This window comes from Phoenix dactylifera, chromosome 6, assembly GCF_009389715.1.
Source record: "Phoenix dactylifera cultivar Barhee BC4 chromosome 6, palm_55x_up_171113_PBpolish2nd_filt_p, whole genome shotgun sequence".
NCBI classification, from domain to species: domain Eukaryota; kingdom Viridiplantae; phylum Streptophyta; class Magnoliopsida; order Arecales; family Arecaceae; genus Phoenix; species Phoenix dactylifera.
Genome location: NC_052397.1, coordinates 4,595,093 through 4,620,797, shown reverse-complemented (window position 1 = coordinate 4,620,797; position 25,705 = coordinate 4,595,093). Strand labels below are relative to the sequence as shown.

General features: G+C 38.6%; 3 protein-coding genes across 4 annotated transcripts; 2 read left to right on the top strand and 1 right to left on the bottom strand.

Moving 5' to 3' along the window:
• Positions 1-2,162: 2,162 nt before the first annotated feature.
• LOC103702618 (pectinesterase-like) lies at positions 2,163-5,075 on the top strand. The gene is made up of 3 exons (XM_008785122.3): positions 2,163-3,180; positions 3,271-3,431; positions 4,108-5,075. The coding sequence occupies exons 1-3, from the start codon at positions 2,330-2,332 to the stop codon at positions 4,806-4,808; spliced, it is 1,713 nt and encodes a 570-aa protein (XP_008783344.2). The 5' UTR covers positions 2,163-2,329; the 3' UTR covers positions 4,809-5,075.
• Positions 5,076-8,160: 3,085 nt separating this feature from the next.
• On the top strand, positions 8,161-15,812 carry LOC103702613 (alanine aminotransferase 2). Of its 2 annotated transcripts, none has more exons than XM_008785110.4 (15): positions 8,161-8,667; positions 9,883-9,933; positions 11,156-11,206; positions 11,372-11,437; positions 11,512-11,573; positions 12,843-12,921; positions 13,005-13,109; positions 13,202-13,312; positions 13,473-13,610; positions 14,053-14,127; positions 14,270-14,390; positions 14,489-14,643; positions 14,814-14,888; positions 15,146-15,349; positions 15,467-15,812. In XM_008785110.4, exons 1-15 carry the CDS (start codon positions 8,497-8,499, stop codon positions 15,581-15,583), a joined length of 1,581 nt encoding a protein of 526 aa, XP_008783332.2. In that variant the 5' UTR covers positions 8,161-8,496; the 3' UTR covers positions 15,584-15,812. The 2 variants fall into 2 exon arrangements, with proteins under 2 accessions (XP_008783332.2, XP_026658709.2); XM_026802908.2 differs by having other exon boundaries at positions 8,185-8,667; positions 9,832-9,933.
• A 1,637-nt stretch (positions 15,813-17,449) lies between these two features.
• On the bottom strand, positions 17,450-24,309 carry LOC103702605 (proteasome subunit alpha type-5). The gene is made up of 9 exons (XM_039127198.1): positions 24,137-24,309; positions 23,955-24,036; positions 23,783-23,863; positions 20,142-20,255; positions 19,946-20,047; positions 19,364-19,422; positions 18,356-18,458; positions 18,099-18,164; positions 17,450-17,829 (listed from the first exon to the last, which is right to left on the bottom strand). Exons 1-9 carry the CDS (start codon positions 24,148-24,150, stop codon positions 17,737-17,739), a joined length of 714 nt encoding a protein of 237 aa, XP_038983126.1. The 5' UTR covers positions 24,151-24,309; the 3' UTR covers positions 17,450-17,736.
• Between the last annotated feature and the right edge of the window lie 1,396 nt (positions 24,310-25,705).

Here is a 25,705-nt window from a genome sequence, read left to right as displayed (position 1 = left end):
CTGTTGAACATATTTATGAGTAGCATATATGTTGACTTGATTATTCCATATATGCTTCAGATGAGTTGATATTGATTGTGGTGATATTGATGATTTACTCCATATTCTTTATGTTGAGTTCATGTTCATCTTGTTATTGATCTTGAGATTTTACCTCGAGCCATGATTATATCTTGTCTCATGTGCATAGTACTCTCTACTCCACTCACTGAGTATTTATATACTCACTCCCCAGTTTGGTGTTTTTGATTGCAGGGCCGGTATTGTATAGAGAAGAGCAAGATTAGTGGTTGCCTGCTAGCTGTGCCGCTCCATAGTATAGTATAGTATAATGTAGATAGAGGTTTATACCCTTTTGGTGTATTATAAACCTTCTATTGTATATAGTGTATAGTTACAGTCATAGATCCTGTTGTGGATATGGGTTTGACCATGGATGGATTGGGAAGCATGTATATATATGTGTGTGTGCAGATCAGTTGTGTGCCTGTGATAATGTATTGCTATATATTGTCCAGGTTTATTATGTGACAAATTATGTGATTACTGCTCTGACAGGTAGTGTGTTATATGTATTGAGATAATCCTGACAGGTCACCATAGGAAAGGTGATCATTTTGTGCATGCATCATGCCAAAATTTTTCAGAATTTATGGATGATTGATAGGTAGTAGGGTTCTACGTGGTGGCTGGTGGCCTTATGCCTACCCGCACCCTAGAACCGTCGCGGCGGCCCGCCGGGAACGGGGCGGGGGTCGTGACAGTTCAGTGACCAGGTTACAAGCTCGTGATGTATGAGTTAAATGTTACATGCGAAGTTCATAGGTTCATATATCTATGCCTGACACTACAATGTCCTATATAGGGTAGTTGAGGATATTATATATAAAATCTTTGTTGGATAATGGGTGTATCTTTTGTGTGAAGGAAGGTTTCAATTTTCTTCGTGCCAATCCATCACTGGATCATCCATTTGTCACTTTCAGATATGTGCAGACAATTGATTATAGAGTTCTGGTGCTTTGAGATATGTGCTGTGAGTTGATCTGACAATGGATACATGTGAAGGAAGGTGAATTCTGATATAACCCCCATCCATCTTTGTTTGGGGTCGTGATTGTCGTAGCTTGGCCTATGGGAGTATCAATACTTAATTTGACTTAATGGTAACCTTGGAAAGAAAAATACCATTATTACCTCCTAAGGTTGCTTATGTTTATCTCTTCTTCAAACACTTCCCACGCATTACGTGTACATGCTCCAAGTTTCAGCTCTCTTTGTTTATTATAGAGAAATAAGAGAGGCGAACCAATTCAAAACTGCGATGGCATTTATCAACTTATATAATTGGCATTTGTTCATAAAAAAATGTCAAATGAGGAAAAAAAAGCTAACTCAAGAGATAATAGTGATCCATCCTGATTGATCCGATCACAAACAATTCATCTATCTCACATACTGAAATGCTATCTTTCCACCCCATGAATGTTAGTTTTCTCATAAGCTAGGGTTTAAGGATATGAGCAACACCTTTGTGAATCTTGGATATTTGGGCTGTCAGGTTCCTTGAATCAGAGTGCTCCATATGCAGCAACACCTTATACATACATAAATATATGCATACATGTATCTCTATGTGATTGTATTTATGTATATGTATATGTATATGGGTAAGTTGGAGGGTTTGATGAGTTCAACACTTCAAACAGTATATTGTTTTGTTTGACCACAGTATTATATAAGATCATGACAGAATGAACTAATCCTAGTTAGAAGCTTGAAGATTTATATCCGTTTATATTATGACCATCGCAACGACAACATCTGCTAAATTCCTAATTCCTACACTGACCTTCCACTTTATGTAAAATACCAAAGAGTAGCCAAAAATTTAACACATTAGCATGCTGTAATGAAGGCTAGGAAGTTGCGGACTAACCTTGCCGAGGATATGAATGCCGTATGGACAATAAGCAAGGATATTTTTGTACATGGGGACAGGTCAAAGCATGGACAGCTTTTGGCGGTAAATGTGGAGCAACGGTTAAAACGTCCGCCATCCATTTACCCGCCGACCCTAACTAACTTTCAAAACCGGAAATCCCTTGCAAGGTCCGTGAGACGATATAACACCTCCAAGCCCTCCCCACCCCTCGTGACAGAGAGAAGGGAGGAGTCATGAAATAAAAGCCTGGGCATTCTCTTCTTCCTCACCCTTCTCTTGCTCTTTCTCTCTGCCTGAAACTATTTGGCAGGACCCCTCAAGGCAGAGGGAAGGAGGAGGAGGAGCTCCAATAGTCTATAGCCTCCTCCTGCTCCCTGGTAAAACATGGATTCCGACCTCAAAGAGAAGCAGCGGAGGAAGATGGTGATCGCCGGCTCCTCCGCCATCCTCCTCCTCCTTTTGGTGGTCGGTACGGTCGCCACCACCACGTATCAGGCCGAGGACAAGCCCAATCCAAACCCCAGCACGATGCACTCCACCAGCAAGGCCGTGAAGATGCTCTGCGCCTCCACCGACTACAAGCAGACCTGTGAGACGAGCCTGACCAAGCTCGTAAACACCAGCACACCGGACCCCAAAGAGCTTCTCAAGGCGTCCGTCACGGCGGTGATCAACGAGATCAGCGAGTCCTTTTCCCACTCTCGCCTGATCAAATCCAACGACAGCCGGGTCCAGGATGCAATTAACGATTGCTGGGAGATGTACCAGGATTCCAAGGAGGATCTCGTGAAGACGCTGGACAAAATCATCGATACCGGCCTCGAGCACCTCCCGGATCAGACCCTCAACCTGAAGAGCTGGCTGAGCGCCGTCTTCTTCTACCAGGAGACGTGCGTCGACGGGTTCCCGGAGGGTGAGCTCAAGAACAAGATGAGGAGTGCGATGAAGACTACAAAGGAGCTGACGAGCAATGCGCTTGCCATGGTCGGGCAGGTTTCCGACATCCTGACGATGCTCGGCATCCCGTCATTCAGTCGCCGCCTCCTGTCGGTGGAGGACCGGCCTGTCATGAAGCGAGGCTACCCCTCATGGGTTTCAAAAAGGGATCGTAGGTTGCTTAAGGAGTACCTCAAGGTCAAGCTCAAGCCCAATGTGACGGTGGCAAAGGATGGCAGTGGAAATTTCAGCACCATCAATGATGCGATCAGGAATATACCACTCAAACATGATGGAAGGCAAGTCCTCACTACTCCAGGGGTTAGTAATTAATCCTATATATGATTTCCTAGTGATGATGGTTAAGCTAATACGGATGTTGAAAATAGGTATGTGATCTACATCAAGGAGGGGATCTACAACGAGGCAGTGAATTTGACAAGCGCATATGCCAACATTACGGTGTACGGTGATGGGCCAAAGAAGACCATCGTGACCGGAAACAAGAATGTCAAAGATGGCACCAAGACTTCACACACCGCCACATTCGGTAGGTTAATCAAGTTCAAAGCTAAGGATGACAGTAAACGACGATTTTTTTTCTAAGATTCTGTAGCCTGGATAGGTTAATTTGGGTATTGGGTTTGCATGCTTTGCTCAATACTCACTAATGTAGCTATATTTTTTGTGGTTGGAATGTTAAGCTTTAGCTGTAAAGTCCGATCCAGAGTACGTAGGCTTTGTGTGTGTGTGTGTGTGTGTGTGTGAATCCTGAACTTGTTATAAACTCGTAAGCAGCATCTGGTTCAGTTTCAAAGCAGGTAAAATTTAGGCTTAAACCATGTAAACAGGTTTTGAAAAATAGGAACAAGGAAAGAATAGTGATCCAGGGCAAAATTATCCAAAAAGAACTTTTCAACCGAAAGCTAAGAACTGTAGTCAAACAAAACTAGGAACGACGTGACACAAGGCCATGCATAATTACTTGCATTTACATTTTTTTCCCCTTATTCCGGAGCCAATTAACAAAATTAATAGAGTTTCGAACTACTCATTGAATCTTAGATTGGTGTAAGGAAATAAATAAAAGTGGCGTCGCTCTCCAGGGTGCAAGGGGATAACACCTCTGAGATTAGCTCCTTTGTATAAATAGTGAAATGGTCGCGAAAATTTTCTCAAAACCTAGTTGCTAATTACTATAGCATGTGGATGTTGCAATTGGGCAGTTGCTTCTGGAGACGGGTTCATGGCCATCGACATGGGATTCCACAACACGGCCGGCCCGGAGAAGGAGCAGGCGGTGGCCCTCCGGGTGCAATCCGACCGATCCATCTTCCTCAACTGCCGGATGGAGGGGTACCAGGACACCCTCTACGCCCAGTCCCACTTCCAGTTCTACCGCGGCTGCGTCATCACCGGCACCATCGACTTCGTCTTCGGCGACGCCTCGGCCGTGTTCCAGAACTGCCTCTTCCTCCTCCGGCGGCCCCTCGCCAAGCAGATGAACATCGTGACCGCCCACGGCCGCGGCTACAGCCACGAGAGCACCGGCTTCGTCATCCAGCACTGCAAGATCAAGGCCGACAAAAGCTTGCACACGGTCGAGAATCACGAGGTCGAAAACTACCTCGCCCGCCCCTGGAAGGCCTACTCGAGGACCATCTTCATGGAGAACCAGCTCAGCAGCTTTATCCACCCGGCTGGCTACCTGCCGTGGGACAAAGACTTCGCCCTCAACACCCTCTACTACGCCGAATACAACAACAAGGGCGAGGGCTCCAACGTCACCGACCGTGTGAAGTGGCCGGGCGTCCATGTCATCGACAGGAAGACGGCGGAGAAGTACACGGTGGCCAACTTCATCGAGGGGGAGAGATGGATTCCCGGCAGAGGAGCTCCTGCTCATATGGATCTGTACTATCGCTGATGGAAAAATGGGAAGCTGCTTGCCGTCGGATCAGGCTACTGAGCGCCTGGGAGAGGTGTGTTGTTGGAGTCAGTCATGTAACATGAGCGAGCAACTGAAGGTGTATGATATGGTGGGGTTAGCGCCAGGGAAGAGAAACAACTCCACTTCTTTGTAGCCAACATGGGAGTTGATTGTTCGCTGCTTTTAATTTGATATGGTTGTGTATTCTGCCAGTCTTGCTCCAAATAGCGAGAGTTGTTTAATCTTGATAGGTTTCACTTGCCATTGTTGTTTTTCTTCTTTTTTGTGTGGTTTGGGTGGGGAAGGCTTGGGAACTAGCTGGATGCTCGTTCGTGCGAGAGACAAGAATCATATAGCTAGATTACTGGGATCCAAGGACTCGGAGAGGAGAGATGCAATCAATAGGGCGTCTCTCGAGTCACATTATGAGCATCTAGAGGTGAGCAGCTGCTCATAAATTGTTTGATGGCCATCCATCTCTTAATGGCGGCCATCCACAGCTGCATATAGTTCTCTACAGTGCCCTGCATGCATAGCGGGCTCACTAGAAAAATATTATAACTAGCATAATTTGAAACCAAACTAGCTAGTACTTCAAGATTTGGAATTGCTCGGCCGAGATCCTATTAATGAGTCCAAGATTGATACATGCTTGAATGGCTGGTGTTATGAGCGTTTTAGTCATTCTATTCAAGTTGACATTAGATGTATGGGGCTCAAGGCTTGACTTAGTCTTTCTCTATTAAGTATTTGTGGTCAAGGTTAGCATAAGAATAATTCATATACTTATCCTGGCCACGAACCTCCATAAGACCCCATACGTAGCTCAAAGGAACATGCCACGAATAGTACACGAATAATTCGTGTACTGTCAGAAAACCTGAAAACAACTCACCATCAGCATCCTCCACATTCCTTCTCTTTGTGATCATCATGAGCATTACAGAAGCAGGCATGCTTGGATGGCTTGATGCACGACAGAAGATATGGGCTGAAGAATGGTGAATTTGACAAAATTCACGAGCAATATCCTAGCAATTGCAACAAAAATGTTAGGCGAACTTGGAAAGGCAAATGTTTTAGCTTATCGAAGGCTACTAGCAACTAATGCCTAAACAGCTAGAAAAAAATCATCACAACCCAAAACTGGACCGACCCGAATGAAAAAATTGGCATAGTGATCGAACAATGTACCATTCCCCCTTGTGGCAATGTAACCACCCCGGCATGCCTAAACAGGCCATAGAATGAATACTCCATGATGACCATCATGCGATCGGAGTTCGGAGGTGGGTTCAGGTTGTATCATTCGCTCGAAAGAGTAATTCACCTTCTTTTGCGACATCAACTATTAGTTCATGCAATTGTTGCTTCGAGATCTATGCAGGTGGATGGAAGAAAGAGATTGGAGTGCATTGAGATGAAGTCCTAAGTGATTCTATCCTACAATTTTTTGTCCTACTTGGATGGAAATTCTCAAATGAAAATCTTGTGCTTCGAGTCTCAGACGAGCCTAGTTAGAGACTCCAGTCTCTCCTAACCTTGACAAAAAGGAAAGGAGTGTTTGTGTCAACACAACTTCTTTTGCATCAAATCTAAAACTTGCTCTTTGATATCCTTTGGCCGACTTGTTGCTACTGTAAACTCATTGAAGGGTCATCATCTGCGGTTGATAGTCCTTTCACATGTCACAGCACGGATATTGAAGCTAGCTCTTCCCAATGCCACAAACCTGCAACAAGCGATGAAAGATTTGGACTACATTGACAGCAGAACGAGCCGGCGCCTGGCTCTTGACATGGTCGGACTCCAACACAATACTGCAAAATTCAAATGTCCTGCAGACATTGTCACACACGGTCACATATATTCAGCTATATTTAAAGCTCATGATTCTTGATATACAATGTCTTCATCTTAGAAATGCATGTGATGATCATTAAACAAGCGGAAAAGATTCTTGTTGCATCGCAATATGTATATAGAATTCCAAATGGTAGAGTGATCACGCCAAGTTATCTGATCTTGATCATTAGTTAATCTAAGCATTTCTTTTATCAAGGTTTGACAAAAGAAGAAAATGATGGTACTACTGGCCTAGTTTATTATCTGATTTTGTTGCTATCAGAAGATAAAATATTTTTGGAAAAATGTGCCAACTTGGAGCATACATTGTGACTTATGAATATACAAATGGTTATTTTACAAAATATTTATATTTTTATATATTATTATAATTTAAGAAAATCTATATTTTGATGAACATGAAGAGTTCATCCGGTCTAAATTACATGAACAACAAAAAACATATTTTTTTGTTAGTATTTAAAATTTTATTGCTATTGAATGTTAGTATTTAAAATTTTTCGTATGTACATAGGGGATTGTCGACTTTTATTGCTTATTACTTTTATTAAAAACAAATTCAAGAGAGGCAATTAGTCAAAAAAAATATCAATTGTCAGCTAACATATATACTCTTTACGGCCTTCCCTCTTATCTCTGTTGCCAAAATTTAGTATTTTATTTTTGATAAACACATTCTTTGTATCTATTGATTCACTCTATAATAATGATCAAGCAATAGAAAGTACATAGATTAAAGCAAAAGATATATTTAGTAAACTTACTTTAAAATTGTGATGGATAAATCACAACCATCAATTAATACTTTTCCCAAACATACGTCGCTGTGCTAATTTCAAAAACATTATGGAGTGCCTCAAAAATCACCACAATAACTCTATCGAGGCACACCATGATTGTTTTTTTTTTTTCTTGGTGCAATCTTCGGAAGGGAGTTATCAATACTAACCGGTGGGCATTACAATTACCATTAAAATGTTAAGCAATTATTGGTTTAAACTATAATTCTTGTTTATCTTTACATATAATTCATTCCTAGCCCATTTTGACGGACTAGTTTTTAAAATTAATAGTATTTAAATATAACTACTTACAATTCATTTAAAGTTGCTAAATCCATCAAACCTAGGAAAAACTAGCCCATTGTTAATACAATTTCAGGAAGATTAAGACACTAATATAGTATGTTATAGAAGCGGCCAAGAATGGAGCCAAGCTTTGCATGATGTAAAACATCATCTAAAGGGAATATAAATAATCAAGATATAAAAGAAATGGAAAAATAGACTGAATCCTTCTTTCGTTGACTATCTTATTTATTTAATTTTAGTAGATCCCAAAATCAAAAGTCTTCAGCATTATCACAATTGTTAAATTTTCTCTAATGTGCATGACACGTAATCAATTCTAGTTGTAACAACAAATTCAGGTGGACTGGACAATAGATTTGCCCCAAAAAGGTGGGTGAGAATCCCATGGGTTTAATGTTTCAGCGTCCCTGAAGTCGGAAAGCCGACTCTATTGCCAAAAACTCCCTGCCGGCGCAGTCTTATACGTGCCTTCGCACATCATCCGAGTTGAAAAAAACGAGAAGGAATTGTGCTCTGTGCTGTGTTATCAACTCTCCCACGCCAATTACCACTCGTCCCCAATCCGTGGGCTCTCCAAGCCGGACGGATTCGAGACTCGAGGGAGAGAGAGAGAGATCTTTTTGAATTTTTTTTCTGCTGCCGATTGATTCACAACTAGGCGTTCGTTCTCTTGGGTATCACGGCGACTCCTCTTTAAAAGTCGTCCCACGCCCTCCACCCACTTCACCATGCGCCGATTCGCCACGGAAAAAGTCAAGAAGCTGATCCTTGGCTCTTTTCTCTCCACTCGATCGCCGGCGCCTTCTTCTCAACTCTGCTCCTCTTCTGCTGCCGCCGCGGCGTCCGCCATGGGCCCCACTCAATCCCCTCCCGTTACTTTCGATTCTATCAATCCAAAGGTGAGATCTTTTCCGGTTTGATCCGTCAAGATGCCTTTTTGATCTCCTAGTTTCGATTTTCCGATGATTTTGTGTCTCGTTATCTGATTGTTTTTGCTGGTCTGGTCAAACGGCGGTGGCTTTTCTATGTTTTGGATCCATTGCTCTCAAAGCTGGCCCCTTTTTTTATTATTTTTTATTTCGCCGATTTGATTGCTAAAGATTTGGTTTTCATCGTTTCTTTGACCGTGACTTTAGTATTCTCCTTTCATGATTTTTCTTTTCCTTTTTATCAGCTCCAGCGGGATTGGATTAATGAGATTGCTTGTGGATCCTTCTTGTGATAATTCAAAGGCGACAGTTTTAGCCCCATGTTTGCTTGTTGATGGTTCTTTTTCTTATTATTCTTAATCTTTCCGTTTGGGTCCATCTTTTATTGTCTGTTAGATTACGTGAATGTGCTGCTTCTTCTTCTTCTTTCAGAATTTGGCTTCGAATTTAACAAAATTTTAGGCCTCCTTTATTCCCCCGATTGGTCTGTTTATTTTTCTTTTTTGTTACTGGATCTTATTTCTATCTGTTTGTTAATTAAATGGTTTGGCCTCTTTCTAGTCATTTCTGTAGTTCGGCTGCAAACCTGTAAATTACCTTTGAACCGCTCCTGTCATTTTTATGATGTCTTTGCTATTTTATTCTTGGATATGCAATTACGGTTTGTGCATTGTTATTTGCTGGTTCATGTTAATTAATCTGTGTTTCCTCAAATGTTTCCAGTTATATTCCTTATATGCATAAGAGGTATCTTCAGATTTCTTAACCATGTCTGATACATCAATATCCATAATGTTGTTTGCTGTTGCTTTATGTTTTGTTAGATTTGCTGTTTGCCATTAGCATTTGCAATGTATGATTGATATCCTGATAGATGTGGGGTCTTATTGTCAAGCATTCTTGATGATAAGCTTTCAGGTTCTAAGATTTATAAGTCGATGCCCGATTTCATCTGCTGGCTGACAAATGTTAAGTTTTGTCACGTTTTCTTCTCTCTTATCTGTTATGTTTCATCTCAGTGCTGTCACGCTTTCTTTTTCTTTTCTTTTTTTTCTTTTTTTTTTGAGAGAGAGAGTTACCGTAGAGCTTTTGACTGTTTTCCTTTGTTTGATTTTTCCCTTCACAACATGGTAGGTCCTTAAACTGTTATTATACACTTGCACACTCTTACTCTTCATCATTCAGGTTTTAAAATGTGAGTATGCCGTCCGTGGAGAGATTGTGAGCCATGCCCAGGTACTTCAATTTTCTAGTCGATAAACATTCCATATTCTTTGTTTTCTCTATTTTTATTGGATGTTGTTGTAGTATTAAAAACGTAGTCATTATAAATGATATTGGATCAGAAATATATGCTGACTCAAAAATAATCTGAGTTGCTGGAGATAGAACTTTCTTCCTATCTATTAATTTAATTACTATCACTTAGCACTGGCTGAAGGTCTAATTATTTTTAGTTCAAAATATAGACATACTTTAGATTTCCTCTTTACTATGGATTCATTTTGAGCATCTGCTTTAGCGAACTACATCAGGATGTATTGCAAACTGAATTCCCAATTCAACTTCTCTCTCCCTCCTTCCCTCCCTCCTTCCCTCCCTCCATCTCTCTCTCTTTTGTTTTAAAGCCAATTGTTACTACTATCTATGTATTATTTGGTCTCACTCTTTGCCTTTTGCATTCTCCTTTTTTTTGACTTTCATGTCTAAATTGAGATACTCCCACACCTGGCAAGTTGCAAGGCTGAACTGTTTAAAACTATTTTTTGATTTTAGAGTCTGATGCTATGACCATCAACTGGTATTTATCACTTACAATTGCACTCCTACTAGTTCTACCACTCATATATAACAATATGGATATACTACACTGGTTTTACTCTCTTGTCCTTTCCAATCTTCCATACTATATAACTAGTTTCATTGTTGCAGATATAATTGCATAAGATTCCTTTTTAATCTTTTTGGTGATATTCTGATATATAGATATTCACCCTTTTCCATGGTAGTGAAAGTAACTTGTTCTTTAAGTGCCTTGCCATCACTAATAATTTTAAAAAAATGTTTTCTGCAGTCTGACTCTGTTAAGTGTCTTATTTTCCATGTGATTTATGATTCCCCTCTTTAGTGGTTCAAGAAATTCAATTTAAGGTGGATAGAAGAACATGTTCTGTTTCTGGAACTTGTCGAATTAGAATGTTTTAGAATGAAGGGTATAGGAACCTTGTCAATGCAATGTGTTGCTGTCTGTGACCAATAGATTCTGCTTATAAATTTTGGCAACTTGTATTCTTAATTTCTTTATCTTGGCAAATGGTTATATTGTGTTGCTAGATTTTTATTTGAAATTTGATATATGTGTGGTTGAAGATAGCGGAAAATCAAGTTAATTATTCTGCTAAATGCAGTTATCTTTAAATTTCATATCTGCTAAAGAATCTGTCTACTTTTGGCCCAGCGCTTACAACAAGAGTTGCAAACCAAGCCAGGTTCTCGTCCCTTTGATGAGGTGAGTATTATTAATCCATTTTCCCTTTGTATTATGATGTTTTTAGAGTAACATGGCACTTTCAATTTGTGTTTGTATTAGAAAGCTGTCACTTCAAGTTGTGTGTGTTTTCAGTTCATTAAATTTGTTTAAGGTTTCATTTTAAATTCCCAATTGTTCCGGCAGATACTTTATTGCAATATCGGGAATCCCCAGTCTCTTGGTCAGCAGCCAATTACATTTTTTCGGGAGGTCAGTATTCTATTGAAGTTTGACCAGTATAGTGAGGTTCATTCTCTCTTGGATACTTATGTATCCTATTTCAGGTACTTGCCTTGTGTGACCATCCATCCATTTTGGACAAAAGCGAAACTCATGCCTTATTCAGGTAAAGTTAACCACAAATCAGAATACATTGACATCAGAAACTAAGTTTGTCATCACCAGTATTATTCACAAGCATTGCAAGGGGTCGTCTAAATAACACTTTCTGAAAATACACATGGTCATGGCTATTACGTAGGGTCATTATTTTCTTTATGCATAATTTATGCAATCCATGGGTCTCTTTCTACCCTTTTTCAACTCTCTTTCTCTTGTCATTCTTTTTACATGGAAGACTTGAAGGATTTTCCCTGGAGAAAGGTCGGGACTTTGGGTTTTTGGAAAGATAAGGAAGAATTCTCTCTGCTAGTCATATTACCATGACAAAAATGGGTTTTCTGTACATAACCCCTTCCTTTACAGATTAATTGCATATAAATATTCCTCTTTTACCTCTTTGAATTTGTATATGTCCCTTATCCCAGAATACTACCTGAACTAAATTTCTACTATCCAGAGTGGAATATGTAATGCATTTTTCCCATGTCTCCTCATTCAGACCTTTTTAGTTTCTAGAAAGTGAGCTACTCAAGCTCCCCATTGCCATCATATGCTAGTTTGAGCTAGAATCAAGATCTCAACCCTAGCAATCATGGTAGCAAGGAGCTCAAGCATAATGAATGTGACAATGAGAAGCTCTAGTAGCTCATTAGCTAGATGCTCTGAAAGACCAAGTAAGGGCTAAGGGGAGGCAACGAAAGAAACATGGTAAATGTTCCATTAAGACTGACAGAACATTAATATGGATGCTTGTCGGGAATTTCTTTTAAAGCGAGGGTAAGTTGAACTGTAAGTATGCCAAAGAGTGGTCTTGTGCATTTATATATAGGAAAGGGGTTATATGCGGAAAAAACATTAAAAAATTTGTAATGCACCATTAATTTTCACAATTGTTTCTGCCCATTCCCTATTTTGTGACTTCATGCCATATTGGTTCTTTTCCTTCATTACTTTGTGTAGCTTATCTGGTGGTTGCGCCGAAGAACTCCCTAGTTTAATTGCTTAGGCAATATAGAAATATCTTCTTTCATCCAGATCAGGTTAATTTAGTGTGTCCAGCTTCTTTAAGTAGTAAGAACTTCTATTATGCTGTTAAACAAACAAAGAGCCTAAAGAAAGATAGGATTTTTTTTAATACCATTTCTACTTGCTTATTAACCATCACATGTTCTTGCATCAAGATTTATAGCCCTTGCAAACTCACGGCTTCACATTATTAGAAAAACTGCTCGTACTTAAGCTACCATTTTTGAATTTCTATAACTCGTTGCAGCGCGGATGCTATAGCACGAGCATGGCAGATTCTGGACTTGATTCCTGGCAGGGCCGGAGGTGCATATAGTCATAGCCAGGTAAAAACGTGCTCAGTAGGTTTCACAAGCATATTCTCCTTGTAGCCCCATGAGCTTGAGGTTTTTAACATTCTGTGTTCCAGGGAATCAAGGGCTTACGTGATGCTATTGCTGCTGGAATTGCTGCCCGTGATGGCTTCCCTGCCAATGCAGATGACATTTTCCTAACAGATGGAGCAAGCCCTGCAGTACCTACTTGACCTTTAGAACTTATGGCAGTCCTTTTTCTAATGAGTGAAGAGAAATTACCTGCTTATTTTTTTTGCTTTCCCTCTCTCAGGTGCACATGATGATGCAGTTATTAATAAGATCCGAGAAAGATGGCATTCTCTGCCCCATCCCTCAGTACCCATTATACTCGGCTTCAATTGCTCTGCATGGTGGCTCTCTTGTACGTTCTTTACCTGGCTATTGAGATTTACTATATGTTCTTTATTATAATGTCTGAACCTTGTCAAGCATCAAGTCAGTTCATTTAGGCTAGAGGGATCAAGAATTTGCTTTGGAAGTTTGTATAAAATGAACTAAACAAGAGAATTATTTAATCTCAGGTCCCATATTACCTCAATGAAGCAACAGGATGGGGACTGGAGGTTTCTGAGGTTAAGAAGCAACTGGAAGATGCTCGATCCAAGGGCATTGCTGTTAGGGCAATCGCAGTGATAAATCCAGGCAATCCCACGGGACAGGTTTGTACTGATCTTTTGTTATCCTTTTTATCCCCCTTTTTTTGGGGTGCGGGTAAGGGTTGGGAGTTCATGAAAACCTTTGGATGGAGAACTAAACAGTATGTATTTTTCTGAAAAATCTGACAGTAAATAAAGGACATTATGTCTTGCAAGGATAATTTTGATAATATTTTGACGTCAAAGCAAAAGAATGGGTTATGTTACATATGCATGTACATTTAATCTTCTTAATTATAAAGAATAATTGTTAGTAGTTTTCACTAGAAAACTTGGTTGCAGAAGAACAACTCTTTGATCCATGCGCAGATAGGAGTATCTTCTTCTAATAATGATATAGTACCACCAATATATTTCCCTACTTTTCTATGACAGCTTTATAATAAAGTTTTTGCACATGATTTTTTTTTCCTTCATTTTAATTGTGGTAGTATTATCTCTCCAGGTTCTTGCAGAGGAAAACCAGCGAGAAATAGTGGAGTTTTGCAAGAAAGAAGGCCTTGTTCTTCTAGCAGATGAGGCGTGATACGTACTTAATTCTTTTGAAAAGTTAAAGCAATGTCAACGGCCATAATCAACTTTTTAACTACATGCTTATGAACTCGAGTTTCATCGTACTCAGTGCCTCTGGTTACTAATGCACTATGTTAAAATTTATATAGGTATACCAAGAAAATATCTATGTTGACAACAAGAAATTTAACTCTTTCAAGAAGATCGCGAGGTCAATGGGATATGGCGAGAAAGATATTTCTTTAGTATCATTTCAGTCAGTTTCAAAGGGTACGGTTCCCTGTTTTAGATCAACAAATGTGTGTTCAAATTTGACCTGAATATCCTTGATTTATAGTTATAAGAGCAATTGCTGTCATTTCCATTAGGGTACCATGGGGAATGTGGAAAAAGGGGAGGCTACATGGAGGTTACTGGTTTCAGTGCTGATGTGAGAGAACAGATTTACAAAGTGGCATCAGTAAACCTCTGTTCCAACATCTCTGGCCAGATTCTTGCAAGCCTTGTTATGAATCCACCAAAGGTGAGTATTCTGTTGCTATCAACTTATTTACTATCTGGCAGTGACTAAGCTTAGAAAAACCTCTATTCTCAAGGACTAACCAAAAGTTTCCCATGTGTCACAAATGAGTGGGAAAGTTTTATTTCATTTACTTAATAGAATCCAATATGTCATTGCAAGAAAACCTGCAGGTTGGAGATGAATCGTATGAATCCTTTATTGCAGAGAAAAATGGGATCCTTTCATCTTTAGCTAGGCGTGCGAAGGTTAGTGTTAACCATTCTTTGGTGATGTTTATTCTTCTCAGAATTTGAAAAAGATCAAGTGATCATTTGTCCAGGAAAAATTAGTAGTCTTGTTTCGTCTGATTCATGCAATGTGTACTGGCTGTCTTGACAACTTGCATTGTTAGAAAAGGAACCTTTGATCTATGTTATTCACCTTTTCTTTTTCTATGCAACAAGGGCTCTTTAATTTTTAAGCTTATGAAGATTTTGTTATCCTCTTCGCCTATTGGGTGCAGGCTTTGGAGGATGCATTCAATAGCTTAGAAGGTGTGACATGCAACAAGGCGGAGGGAGCAATGTATCTCTTCCCCCGTCTTCACCTGCCTCAGAAGGCAATCGAAGCTGCCAAAGCGGCTAATGTGGCCCCCGATGCATTCTACGCTCGCCGTCTTCTGGATGCCACTGGAATTGTTGTTGTTCCTGGGTCCGGCTTTGGGCAGGTGAACTTGCTTATGTTAAATTTATGAATATGCACTAATCTTGAAAAATAACTGATGTCTGCAGCTATCAGTTGGGTTGTGATACTAACTACTTTTTTCCATTTCATTTGGAAAAAGGTCCCTGGAACATGGCATTTCAGATGCACAATCCTGCCACAGGAGGATAAGATCCCAGCCATCATCTCCCGTCTCAAGGCATTCCATGAATCATTTATGGAAGAGTTCCATGACTAGGCCTCCTCTCCAACCCACCGAGCTTTCATCCCTGTGGGGTCATCTCTCCATCTGATGTATAAGATAATTGAATCAGAATAAGCGAACCACCATCCATTCTTTTTCCTTTTTGTGGATGGACCAAGTGCATGTTGTCACTCGACTGTTATAGCACAGGCTTCCTTTCGAAATTTAATGTGATTTTCTCAAGCATATTTGGCCATTCAGTGACTACTTGTTGGTTGTGAAAGATGCTTCTTTCTGTGCAGGTTATTTCATTTATATGAACTGCAAACTGCTTTGTTTGATCATTGTATGAGGTTGTGCTAATGAGATTTGCTACATCTTGAATGGATTGTCCAATCGCCAATTTTAGTTGTAGGTGGAGAGGCTGGCGCTGGCTTTTCCTTCCGGATGAGTATAGATGATGTCCTAATGAGAGGGCAGATGTAAAAGCAGCTGGATAGGCAACTTTTAGGGTTTTTATTTTCAATAATTGCAGAATGGTCATTACACTTTTTAGAAAATATCCATGGTACTCCTTGGGTTAAACTCAGTTACAACATAATCAGCCGGTTTTAATTGAATTATCTAAGTTGTCCTTGGTCTTAATTGAACAATGTTGTAGAATAACTAGTTATTGTTTGATCCAAATGAGGATTCCATTTTTCTCTCCTTTCCCTTCTCTCTTCTTCTTCACCAAACTTTATAAGGAAATCCCAATCTTTCCATGGTTTCAAGCATTTATAGTTAACGATTTTAAAAAAAAAAGGTTTTTATATTAAAGGTGAGGATTAGATCATGTTTCCTTGATACTGGTTTATTTCTCTCTTTTTAAAAACATTTTATATGGTTGCTGCTATGAAAAGTCTCTCATAGTTGTTTTAGATTTATTGACTTATTTCCATCTCTTTTGTATAGTTTCTACTGTTTCTTTGGTAATCCTCATCTTTTACGCAGAGATTCCTAGAATAATGTTGATAGCAAAAGCTTGGGATTCTAGAAATTTGAAGGGCGTTTTGGAGTTCAGTGAAGAAGAGTCAAGGGGAAGAAGAGAGAAAGGGAGTGAGTTTTCTCGGCTATTCTCACCAAGAGAGAAAGGGTCAACCCTAACCACATACATTGGTTTAAGCCGGTTTACTTACAATGCTGTTCCAATCAAACCAAAAGGTGTTCCCGGAATTAGATTTATTGCTAACGAAATATTCTGTCAGCTTTGTAATAAACCCAGGAACAGCATTGCATATTTCTTAAAAATATAGTAATCAGAGAAAAAAAGGAACTGTCATGCAATTTCAGAAAAGTATAGGGATGGTCCTGCAAAAACCCTAAGTTTATCCCCCACCAATGGATGGCAGCCCCTGGACGAAGGATTGGCCACTGGCTCAGGCACAGGCCTCATAATTTTATTGCTGAGGTCTTTTCTAATGTACATTGCTCAACCAAGAATGTACATGGTAAAATCACCATAAGCATGTAGCATTTTCTCACCTATGATTGATACCGGCCATGCGAGCACCTGCCCTCATCGCCGAGGACAACGGAAACTCTGTGCCGATAGAGAAAAGCCTCAACGCCACCAGCCCCACCAGCTACCTGTCTTTCGCCAATGAGACAAGGACTGGGTTGGCCATCACATATTGCCTTCTGCAGAAGATAAGAACACTACCATCTTCGAATTATCAGCTAAACCATTCAACTTTTCAAGTCATAATCCTCAGCGAACATTGAAGGTGTTTTATCTGTCAGATTTCTCAACATGTAATTGTAAAACTAGTGTTTCTGTAAAACTTGCTTTTGTGATAACAGGCAAAAGCCTCTTGCTCAGGACTAATTTTCAAGGATCTCTGACCTCCCAGTTGGCGCAAAACATTATGTGGCAGCATATAACCAAAGTATCAATGAAGGGATTTATTTGTAACAGAATAGTCAATGCTACTGACACATGACTAACAAAAGAGAACCAGACATTGGCAGTATAAATCTTTACCATGTCAAACACTACATGCTAATGTACAACAAAAGAAAATCCTTCTGTTGAACGAGACTAGTTCCTCTTCCCAGTCTACCACCACCACCATCACCATTAGAAACGTTCTCCAGATAAAAATGTTGGTAACAAGGGCATGATTATGGTGGAAGGCAAACAAATAACAAGAAGATATATGGATAATTTATAGGCGAGCAATGACAGCCTCGACCTCAGAAGGGGAGTACAGATGATAAGTTGGAGCAACCTTGGCAATGTCAACATTGTTTGGAGTCACCTGGACAAAACATAAGTTATCATCAGCAAGATATTATCAAATCTGTTTAAATAATTATAACTATAATTAGGGAAAGACAAACAATCAACTACCCGAAAGAATCCTGATCCTATCAAGTTGGGCGCTTGTAATAAGGGAATTGATACAGTTCATTGCATGCCAATGTATGAAGCCAAAACAAAAATTCCCATACACATAAAAGAAGGGAAAACTGAAAAAAAAAGAAAAGAAAAGAAAAGAAAAAGAAAAGAAAAACGGAGCTGTTCTACCTTCTCCTCCATCACTTGCTTCAAAATAGAAAGAGCTATTGTTTCAGCCTCTTGAAGGGTCAAGTCCTGCACCAACAGCTAGTACCATCAAAATCTATCTACCACTGAAATTAGTAGACTGAAAACAGTACATTACATATCTAATTCAGTTTAATCGGAAGCCCTGAAACACTAATAAATTTATTTCTGCCATATCTTTCTATACTGCAGCCAAGCAATCATCAAAATTCTAAAAACTGGACAACTGGCTTGCTGACCTTGTTGTATTGCTCCTGAAGAGAGCTGTCAGCTCCTTCTGAACCTGAACCTATTGCTTTTGCATTGCATTGCCAAAACGTGCCAGATGGGTCTGTGTGGTAGCTGTACACATTATTGTTCAACTATCAAAGTCTCATAATGCACTATTCCTAAAAATAAAGAAGTTAACCTGCATTTTGGATTGACAAATATTAACCCAGATATGATGACCTTAACACTGAAGGAAAAATAAATAAAATGTTAGATGCAGTAAAGACTCGTAGATGAAATCATTGACTGAAGAGGTGGCCATTAGGCACGATTCCCATGAATTTGCTACAGAGTAAAGAAAAAAATCATACAAGGGAACTGCCACCCAGAGATGTGGTCTTTCACGTCCACTGACAATTACTTGGGCATTAAATCCACTATAAATGTCTAGGATAAATACAATGAAGCTCATCACCATGAGTCAACACCAACAACTGAAAGGGAAAAGAATCACCCCAATCACCATTCCCTTGATTCAGACAATAACCAGCCAGTCATTCTTCTGGTGGTTCCCCTCACTGTAAACGTGAGACCCTCGGAAGGAGCTATCATTAGCAATCTTCCAGATATCCAAGAAAGAAAGACCATGACCGACCATTGAAACAAAGTTGAGGTTCAGTAACCTGCCTGCAGCTCTTTTTGTGGACTAGGTTAGATCAGCAGATTGCAAGAACAATTTGATTATTGTTCACATGAATACCAAAAATTTGGCCATATATTACCAGCAAAGCTTCAAAATAAATGACAACTGTTTGGTAAGGATTTAAAGACAAAAGTAAAGTTTGTTCCGATAGTCGTTAATTATGATAATTCATAGCCATTAAATAAGCAGCCTGGATAAATAATTCAAAAAGACCAGTAAATATATAGTGGACTTCCACTGGCAAAAAACAGTAAAGAAATATTGGACATGAGAGTTGACTCGTCAAAGAGTTGCGAAAAATAGTAATATGACGCTAAAAGTAGTGGGTACTTACAGGCTGGGCCCATTTTCATCATGGCCTGCAATCAGAAGAGACACCCCAAAAGGTCGTGACTGGACAACAAAATCCAATTGTTAGAATTCTTTCTCATGGTAACACTAAAAAGTTTGCCATTTGACATTACACCTAAAAAGTGCAAATCAACCACAATAAACTACTGGCAACTAATGTTGAAGAAAGAAAAGTCTAGAGCTAAATCTTTGCCATATGTGTATTGATTTTCAGCAGCTTAAAGTAACCTTCATTTTAGTCTTAACTGGGAGGCTTTGTACCATTAATAAGGTAGAAAGTCACCAAGTTTTAAAAACTATTTACTTGACATCAACTCTTCACAAACTGTTGCCACATTCCTAAAAAAGGTGAATGCAGGTAGAGCATAAGCTTGCTATTATACCTAGAAGATAAGCAGGCATGTAAAATACTTATCATCTCTTTTTTTTTTGTGCCATGCGTGAGAGAGGGACTCATGACAAGTATGTGCGGACTTCAAGAAACTCCAGCTAACAATTGAACTCCAAGAAATACCTTATTTTACCAAAGAAACATATTGGATGTAAAAGGTTTAGCAATGCTAACCATGGATTCTTCATCTCCTTCACCAAATCGAAGAGCAAGATCACAGAGAGCTTGTGTAGTTGACTCAACAGACATTGGTTCACCATAAGAAAACCTGTGATTCTGGTGAACAAAGAATTTGAAGTTAGTAGTTAGTGCTTGCTAAAATAGCTATGCTACTTAGGAGACACATATAGAACCTAAGAGTACGGAGTACCTGACTTTCAACACGTGCATGCTCAACAAGAGTCCGTGCATCAGCAATCAACCCACTCATTGCACAACCGATGTGTTCATCAATCTCCATAATTTTCTCCACACTACTTGGCTCCTGCAAAAATAGACTGCAATAAATCCAAAACACAATGTTGAAAGCTAAGACAACAAAAAGATGTGGTCGCAGCCTAAACAATGGGAACTGAGTTTGTTAGAAAATGCAGCTGGTACCCAAAAAAAAAGAATATTTGAGCAAAAGATGTTGCGTACCTAATGCTGTGTTTGCAAATTAGATGTCTCTAGTGGTTTACAGGAATCCAAAATAAAATTAGTTACAAATTTGTAGAAGACTGCGTGTAGTAATTTTGTTAGAATAAACTTACAATTGGAAAAAACAAAGCTTTTATTCTTAAATAACTTAAAAGAGAGAGTTTCCATTGAGTTTGTCAAGAAAATAACAAACAAAAGGAATAAGGTTTAAGATATTTTATGGATATTCAAGTGAAAATGAATGACAGTTACAACAAGGATGTTGAGAAAGAATAGTGTACAAGACTGCATTAAATACACTATAAAGGGCATCTATGTTAAATATAATTGCACTGATCTAGTTATTATAAGATCATAACCTGGAAGAAGGCCCAAAATTAATCTGATATACTTTAAGATAAACATTACTTTCTAAGATATCAATAAGGATACAGTTGTCAGAGATGTTCATAGTAACTACTTGTTGGGTCAGCCAACCACTCAAGCAGGTCCAAAAAATAACAAGCCAAAATATATCACATGCAAATATCGATGAGTAAAAAAAAGCTGAAAACTGCCAAATCTGTGAGCAAGGATAGGTGATGTTGTAGTCCAATAAATGGTAGTATAATGTGATTTTAAAAGAAGACATAAATTCCCAAGCACCTTCTAGTTCTGACAATTAATGATTATAAATAAATGAAAAACATGATATAGTTAAACATAACCTAGATAATTTGTACCATTGAAAGAGCATGATCTGCTCAAACTGATGAATTGGGGGGGGAGGATAGTTAACAAGGGCCAAGCCGGGATGCTCTAACTAAAGTTTTGATTATTTAAGCATGAAGGAATCGAGCTTCTTAATGTTGCTACTAATATCTAATGCCAAAACTTATGGTTAATGGTGCCACAAAGATATACTTTCTATAAACTTTATTACCTCGATCCTTTTGTATAACTAAATACAAGATAGTTTTGTTGCTCCATCTTGTTTTAAGAATATGCACCAGTAACATAGTGAAGAAGGGAAAAGTTGATTTTGTCCTGCAGCTCCCGCCTATGAATATAAGCATGAAAAAATGGGTAATTTGTAGCATTGTATCAAATTATTTTTGTTATATGCTTTATAGCTTTGGGGTGGGAGAGCATAGGAGACAACTATCTTTCTTAACAAAGCCGGTGACACTTTAGTGAAAAGAACTTGGCTAATCAAGCTATGAGCAAGAAAAGGCGACCCAAGCCATGAGTAGGGAGAGGAGGAAGGGAGCAAGCAGGTAGAAAAGAGGGAAAGGGAACATGAAGGAAGTAAAACTGAGACCAGTTTAGTAGCCTCCTTAAGTTCATCATTGATCTTAGCGAAAGCATCATATTTGGAAAATACAATAAATGGAAGTAAAAAGAAAAAAATAAAAAATAAAAAAATCTTAGACACGATAGTTGCTTGCTTGTTAGGCTCAAAAGCGTGAAGCAACAACACAGCTCCACATCAGCTACATAACTCTCTCAATTGAGACTTTTGTGTTGTGTTCAAACTACATAAGCGAAGCTATACGAAGCAGGTGGGATCTCTAAATAAGAGAGTAGAACACATTCAAGAGCCTTACCATGTGAGAATGGGGACCTGAACTACAAATTGATGTATTTCAAATTCTTTTGTTTTGGAAGAGGGGGGAGGGGGAGGGGGAGGGGGGGATTCAGATAGGGTTCATTTCAGATATAAAATATTTATCCGATCGGATTCGCATATTGAGTTTGATACAAAGACAAAAAAAAGAAAAGAATTCTCAAAAGCAGAAAAGATATAGTATCCAAGTTCTTTTCAGGATTAGGATATCTAGATACTAAGTTTTTTTTTAAGGATTCAGATATCTCAATACTTAACACATTAGTGGAAAAATAAACCTAGTTTATTAAATGAGAGAACAGAAGCTTGTGTAATATTAGCATGGATTAGCGCACATTCATGATGACTAGGGAGAGGGCCATTAATTATCTAATTCTGCATCCATGGCACTAGTTACTCTCCTTCTCTGGAAACATCTATTCGTCAAGATTTTATAATTTCACTCACATTTTCATCAAGCATATATGCGAAAATGTAGTCAAATAATTAAATTCCAACTCCTATATTGTTCTCATCTTTTATGATTATATGATTTCCTGCTAGTTGTCCTTGTCAAACTTTTGACCAAAAATCCATTTTGTTGTCAAAGTAATTTCTGATTGACATCCACAGCCATTTTTCTTCTAAATCATTGATATTTGATCCATATTTGCATCTGTAACTGTCCAGAACATATATGAAACAAATATATCTATTTAATACCTGTATCTCTATGCTTATCCACCTAATAATACATATGGATATACCTAACGAAATATGGTCCACTGGAGTGAGAATTTCAAGGACTTAACATGCCATTTTTGGAAGAAAAAAAGACTATTTTCACTCCTATTCTTTTCAACAATCTCATAGTTCCATTTTGTGAAGTTCTCTGGCTTTTTCAAAGGGCAAAAAAAAGGAAAGGAACTCTCTTGAACACATTTATCTCTGTAACAGCCTATACACGTGACTCTTCTCCAAGCTTATGATGCAAGAAACAGTATCAATTTAAGTAAAATGAGTATGTAACCAGATTATAATGGAAAAGCCTCTATAAGAAATAAGGGACATTTAGATTATACAGATGAGATAAGGGGCATTTAAAAGATACCATGATTTACAAGAACCTAAACCATGATCTAAACTTCCAGAGATAACATACATAACATGCCAAAAGGTCATGCATGTAAATTTTGGCTTCTTTTCAGGACCATGCCGCTGTTTCTATTAGTTAAGGTCAAATGCTCACTAATTGACATCAATGATAGCCTCCCCATCCTTTTGTTTGGACATTTGATTTACAAACAAGGCCCAAATTCTGCTCCTTTATTTTCCTCTCTCATTATGGTGCGGTATAACCATAAAACTTTGCCTTACAAGACATCAGTTTCAAGAGGAAAAACGAAGAGGTGCAAAATTCTATATTTTTTGTTGTAAGAAAAGGCAATATTTGGACAACCTAGAAAAACTAGTAGTCTCATGCCTCTATCTCAATCGGAAAACAAGTTGCATCTTTCTTGAATACCACACAGCAAACTAAAAAATGAACGGAAAAACTAATAGACCTTGACTTTTAGCAATAGAACTGAGGCCGTTTGTGCTAGATGCGGATTCCAAATTAAAATATAAAAAAAGGGCAAACAACACTAAACTGGCTGACAAGTGCAGGTCATGATAAATTGTTCGCACACAGGAAATTCAAATTAGCACCACGAAACAGTTAAGTCAATAAAGATTCAAAATTTGCAACTAGAACAAGGAACTTTGAAGAGAGAGAGGGCGGCTACCAGCAGGGGGGAAGTCACCCGCTTCTCGACCGCGAGCACCACGCCCTCCTTCGTCTTCAACCCAATCGCCGTCGAGCCCAACTGACAAAGAGTAAAGAAAACAACGTACGAATACTGAAATTTTCCAGGAAAATTTCACCCAGAGAACCAAAAGAAGGGGGAAATGTGCTACCTTGATAGCCTCGATGGCGTACTCGACCTGGAATAACCTTCCCTCCGGGGAGAAAGTGTTGACCCCTCGGTCGTACTCAGTCCTTGAATCAAAAATTAAAAAAAGAGATCAGTAGTTTGATCGGAAATCATCCGAAGTTTTACCAAAGAGATGGGTACGATTTCGAGTGAAGGAGGGCTTACCTGGTGAGGAACATTTCGGAAGAAAGGATTAGAAGCGCGAATCCTAGAGATCGGGCGAGGGAGGCAGAGAGAGAAAGAGGGGCGGCGGAAGGGTTTTCTTCGATCCGCCGCGCGATAAAAAGCTGGGCTGCTACTTGGAGAGGCAAAGCAAGCGAGGAGTCCGATTGGATTGGAATGCTAATTGAGGGTGTTTATGTCAATATGAAAAATAACATGGATCTCGCCATCTTGGTGAACGAGTGCAATTCCTATTCCTTATTTTTTTTTCTTTGCTAAAAATTTCTATTCCTCATGTTCATACGGCAGAAAAGCATGCATAGTTGTAATAACATGAAAAAAAAAATGATGGCAATGATTTTCTTTTTATAAGAAAGTATTTTTATATTAGATATTTAAAGTAATGTATAAGGATGTCAACTAGCTGAGTTCATAAAATTTCTAATACAAAAGCAACCAACCTAAATTAGATTTTACAGACATGTAACTTTATTTTTAGTTGGACTTCCACTCTTTTTTCATTAAAAAAATTGATGAGTCCTCCTCTCCCTTTTTTTTCAAAAATTGTATGTATATAATTGTAAATACTATATATTTATAATATATTTTAATCATACATTTAAATGTCACGTGGCATATTAGGGGATATTGATGAGTAATATTAATAAAATTGGCTGACAAGTAATGTTAACAAAAGTATACCGATGGTTAGTAGTTTAAAAAAAAGTATTGTACCAACTAGAATAGGTGGAAAAGGACTCTGAAAAAGGAGCATTGATATAGAAAAAACTAACTAATAAAGTAGTCCAAATAGAATTACCATCAAAAACTAAGCTATACGGAGTTCTAAGTTACAAAGGTTTGAAATTGATTCATATATCACCATGATTCAAGTGAATATAGGTGATTAACGAAAAGTAGGGGGGATGTTTTCAAATTTAAAATTAAAGCTCGTAACTGGAAAAAAAATTGAATTGTGGTGATCACCGGTTGGGACTTATAGTGAAGATGATAACCCAAGCATCTTTAGAGGCAGCAGAACATGGAGAGAGAACTTCGAAACAGATATTGTAAATAGTTGAAAACTTTCTTTTAGCCATTGTTTGAAAAGAATCTATGTTTTTTTTCAGCATTTTTGGGCTCCTCTTCATTATCCTTAAATTTGCAATATTCTAATAATCAAAATCCTGGAAGCTCAAGGCATTCAAACCCAACACCTTCTCTTTTGTCCCGGTGGTAATTGATGGCACACCTACATAATTTTCCAACCCAACCATAGAGTTGTTCTCCTCTTCCATCTCATTCAATAAAAATAGGGAAACACCTTGCTAAAATATTTTTTATACTATTAAATTTTTGATTTAGTGAGTGGTCTCATGTTAGAAAGCCCACTAGGCTTTATTGTTATTAAATTCAATGAACCAATGATGCTTGAGCAAGGATTGGAACATTGATTTTTTTTTTCTTTTTTTAAAGTAAAATGGGAGAAAGCTCAGCCAAATTCAAGATGGAAAGGGATTAAATCTGAGTATAAACTTCACCAACCCAATTAGTTAGTATCCTCGATAATTG

Bases quoted from the DNA above. Each gene is read 5' to 3' on its own strand.
- LOC103702605 (XM_039127198.1), bottom strand. The intron at 20,256-23,782 runs GTAGCCGCCCTC...CTATTTTTGCAG, and splicing joins GGGTGACTTCCCCCCTGCTG to GAGCCAAGTAGTGTGGAGAA. The intron at 18,165-18,355 runs GTCAGCAAGCCA...CTGTTGGTGCAG, and splicing joins TTCAGGAGCAATACAACAAG to GACTTGACCCTTCAAGAGGC.
- LOC103702618 (XM_008785122.3), top strand. From the start codon at position 2,330: ATGGATTCCGACCTCAAAGAGAAGCAGCGGAGGAAGATGGTGATCGCC. The intron at 3,181-3,270 runs GCAAGTCCTCAC...TGTTGAAAATAG, and splicing joins CCACTCAAACATGATGGAAG to GTATGTGATCTACATCAAGG. The intron at 3,432-4,107 runs GTAGGTTAATCA...GCAATTGGGCAG, and splicing joins TTCACACACCGCCACATTCG to TTGCTTCTGGAGACGGGTTC.
- LOC103702613 (XM_026802908.2), top strand. From the start codon at position 8,497: ATGCGCCGATTCGCCACGGAAAAAGTCAAGAAGCTGATCCTTGGCTCT. The intron at 9,934-11,155 runs GTACTTCAATTT...CTTTTGGCCCAG, and splicing joins AGATTGTGAGCCATGCCCAG to CGCTTACAACAAGAGTTGCA. The intron at 15,350-15,466 runs GTGAACTTGCTT...ATTTGGAAAAAG, and splicing joins CTGGGTCCGGCTTTGGGCAG to GTCCCTGGAACATGGCATTT.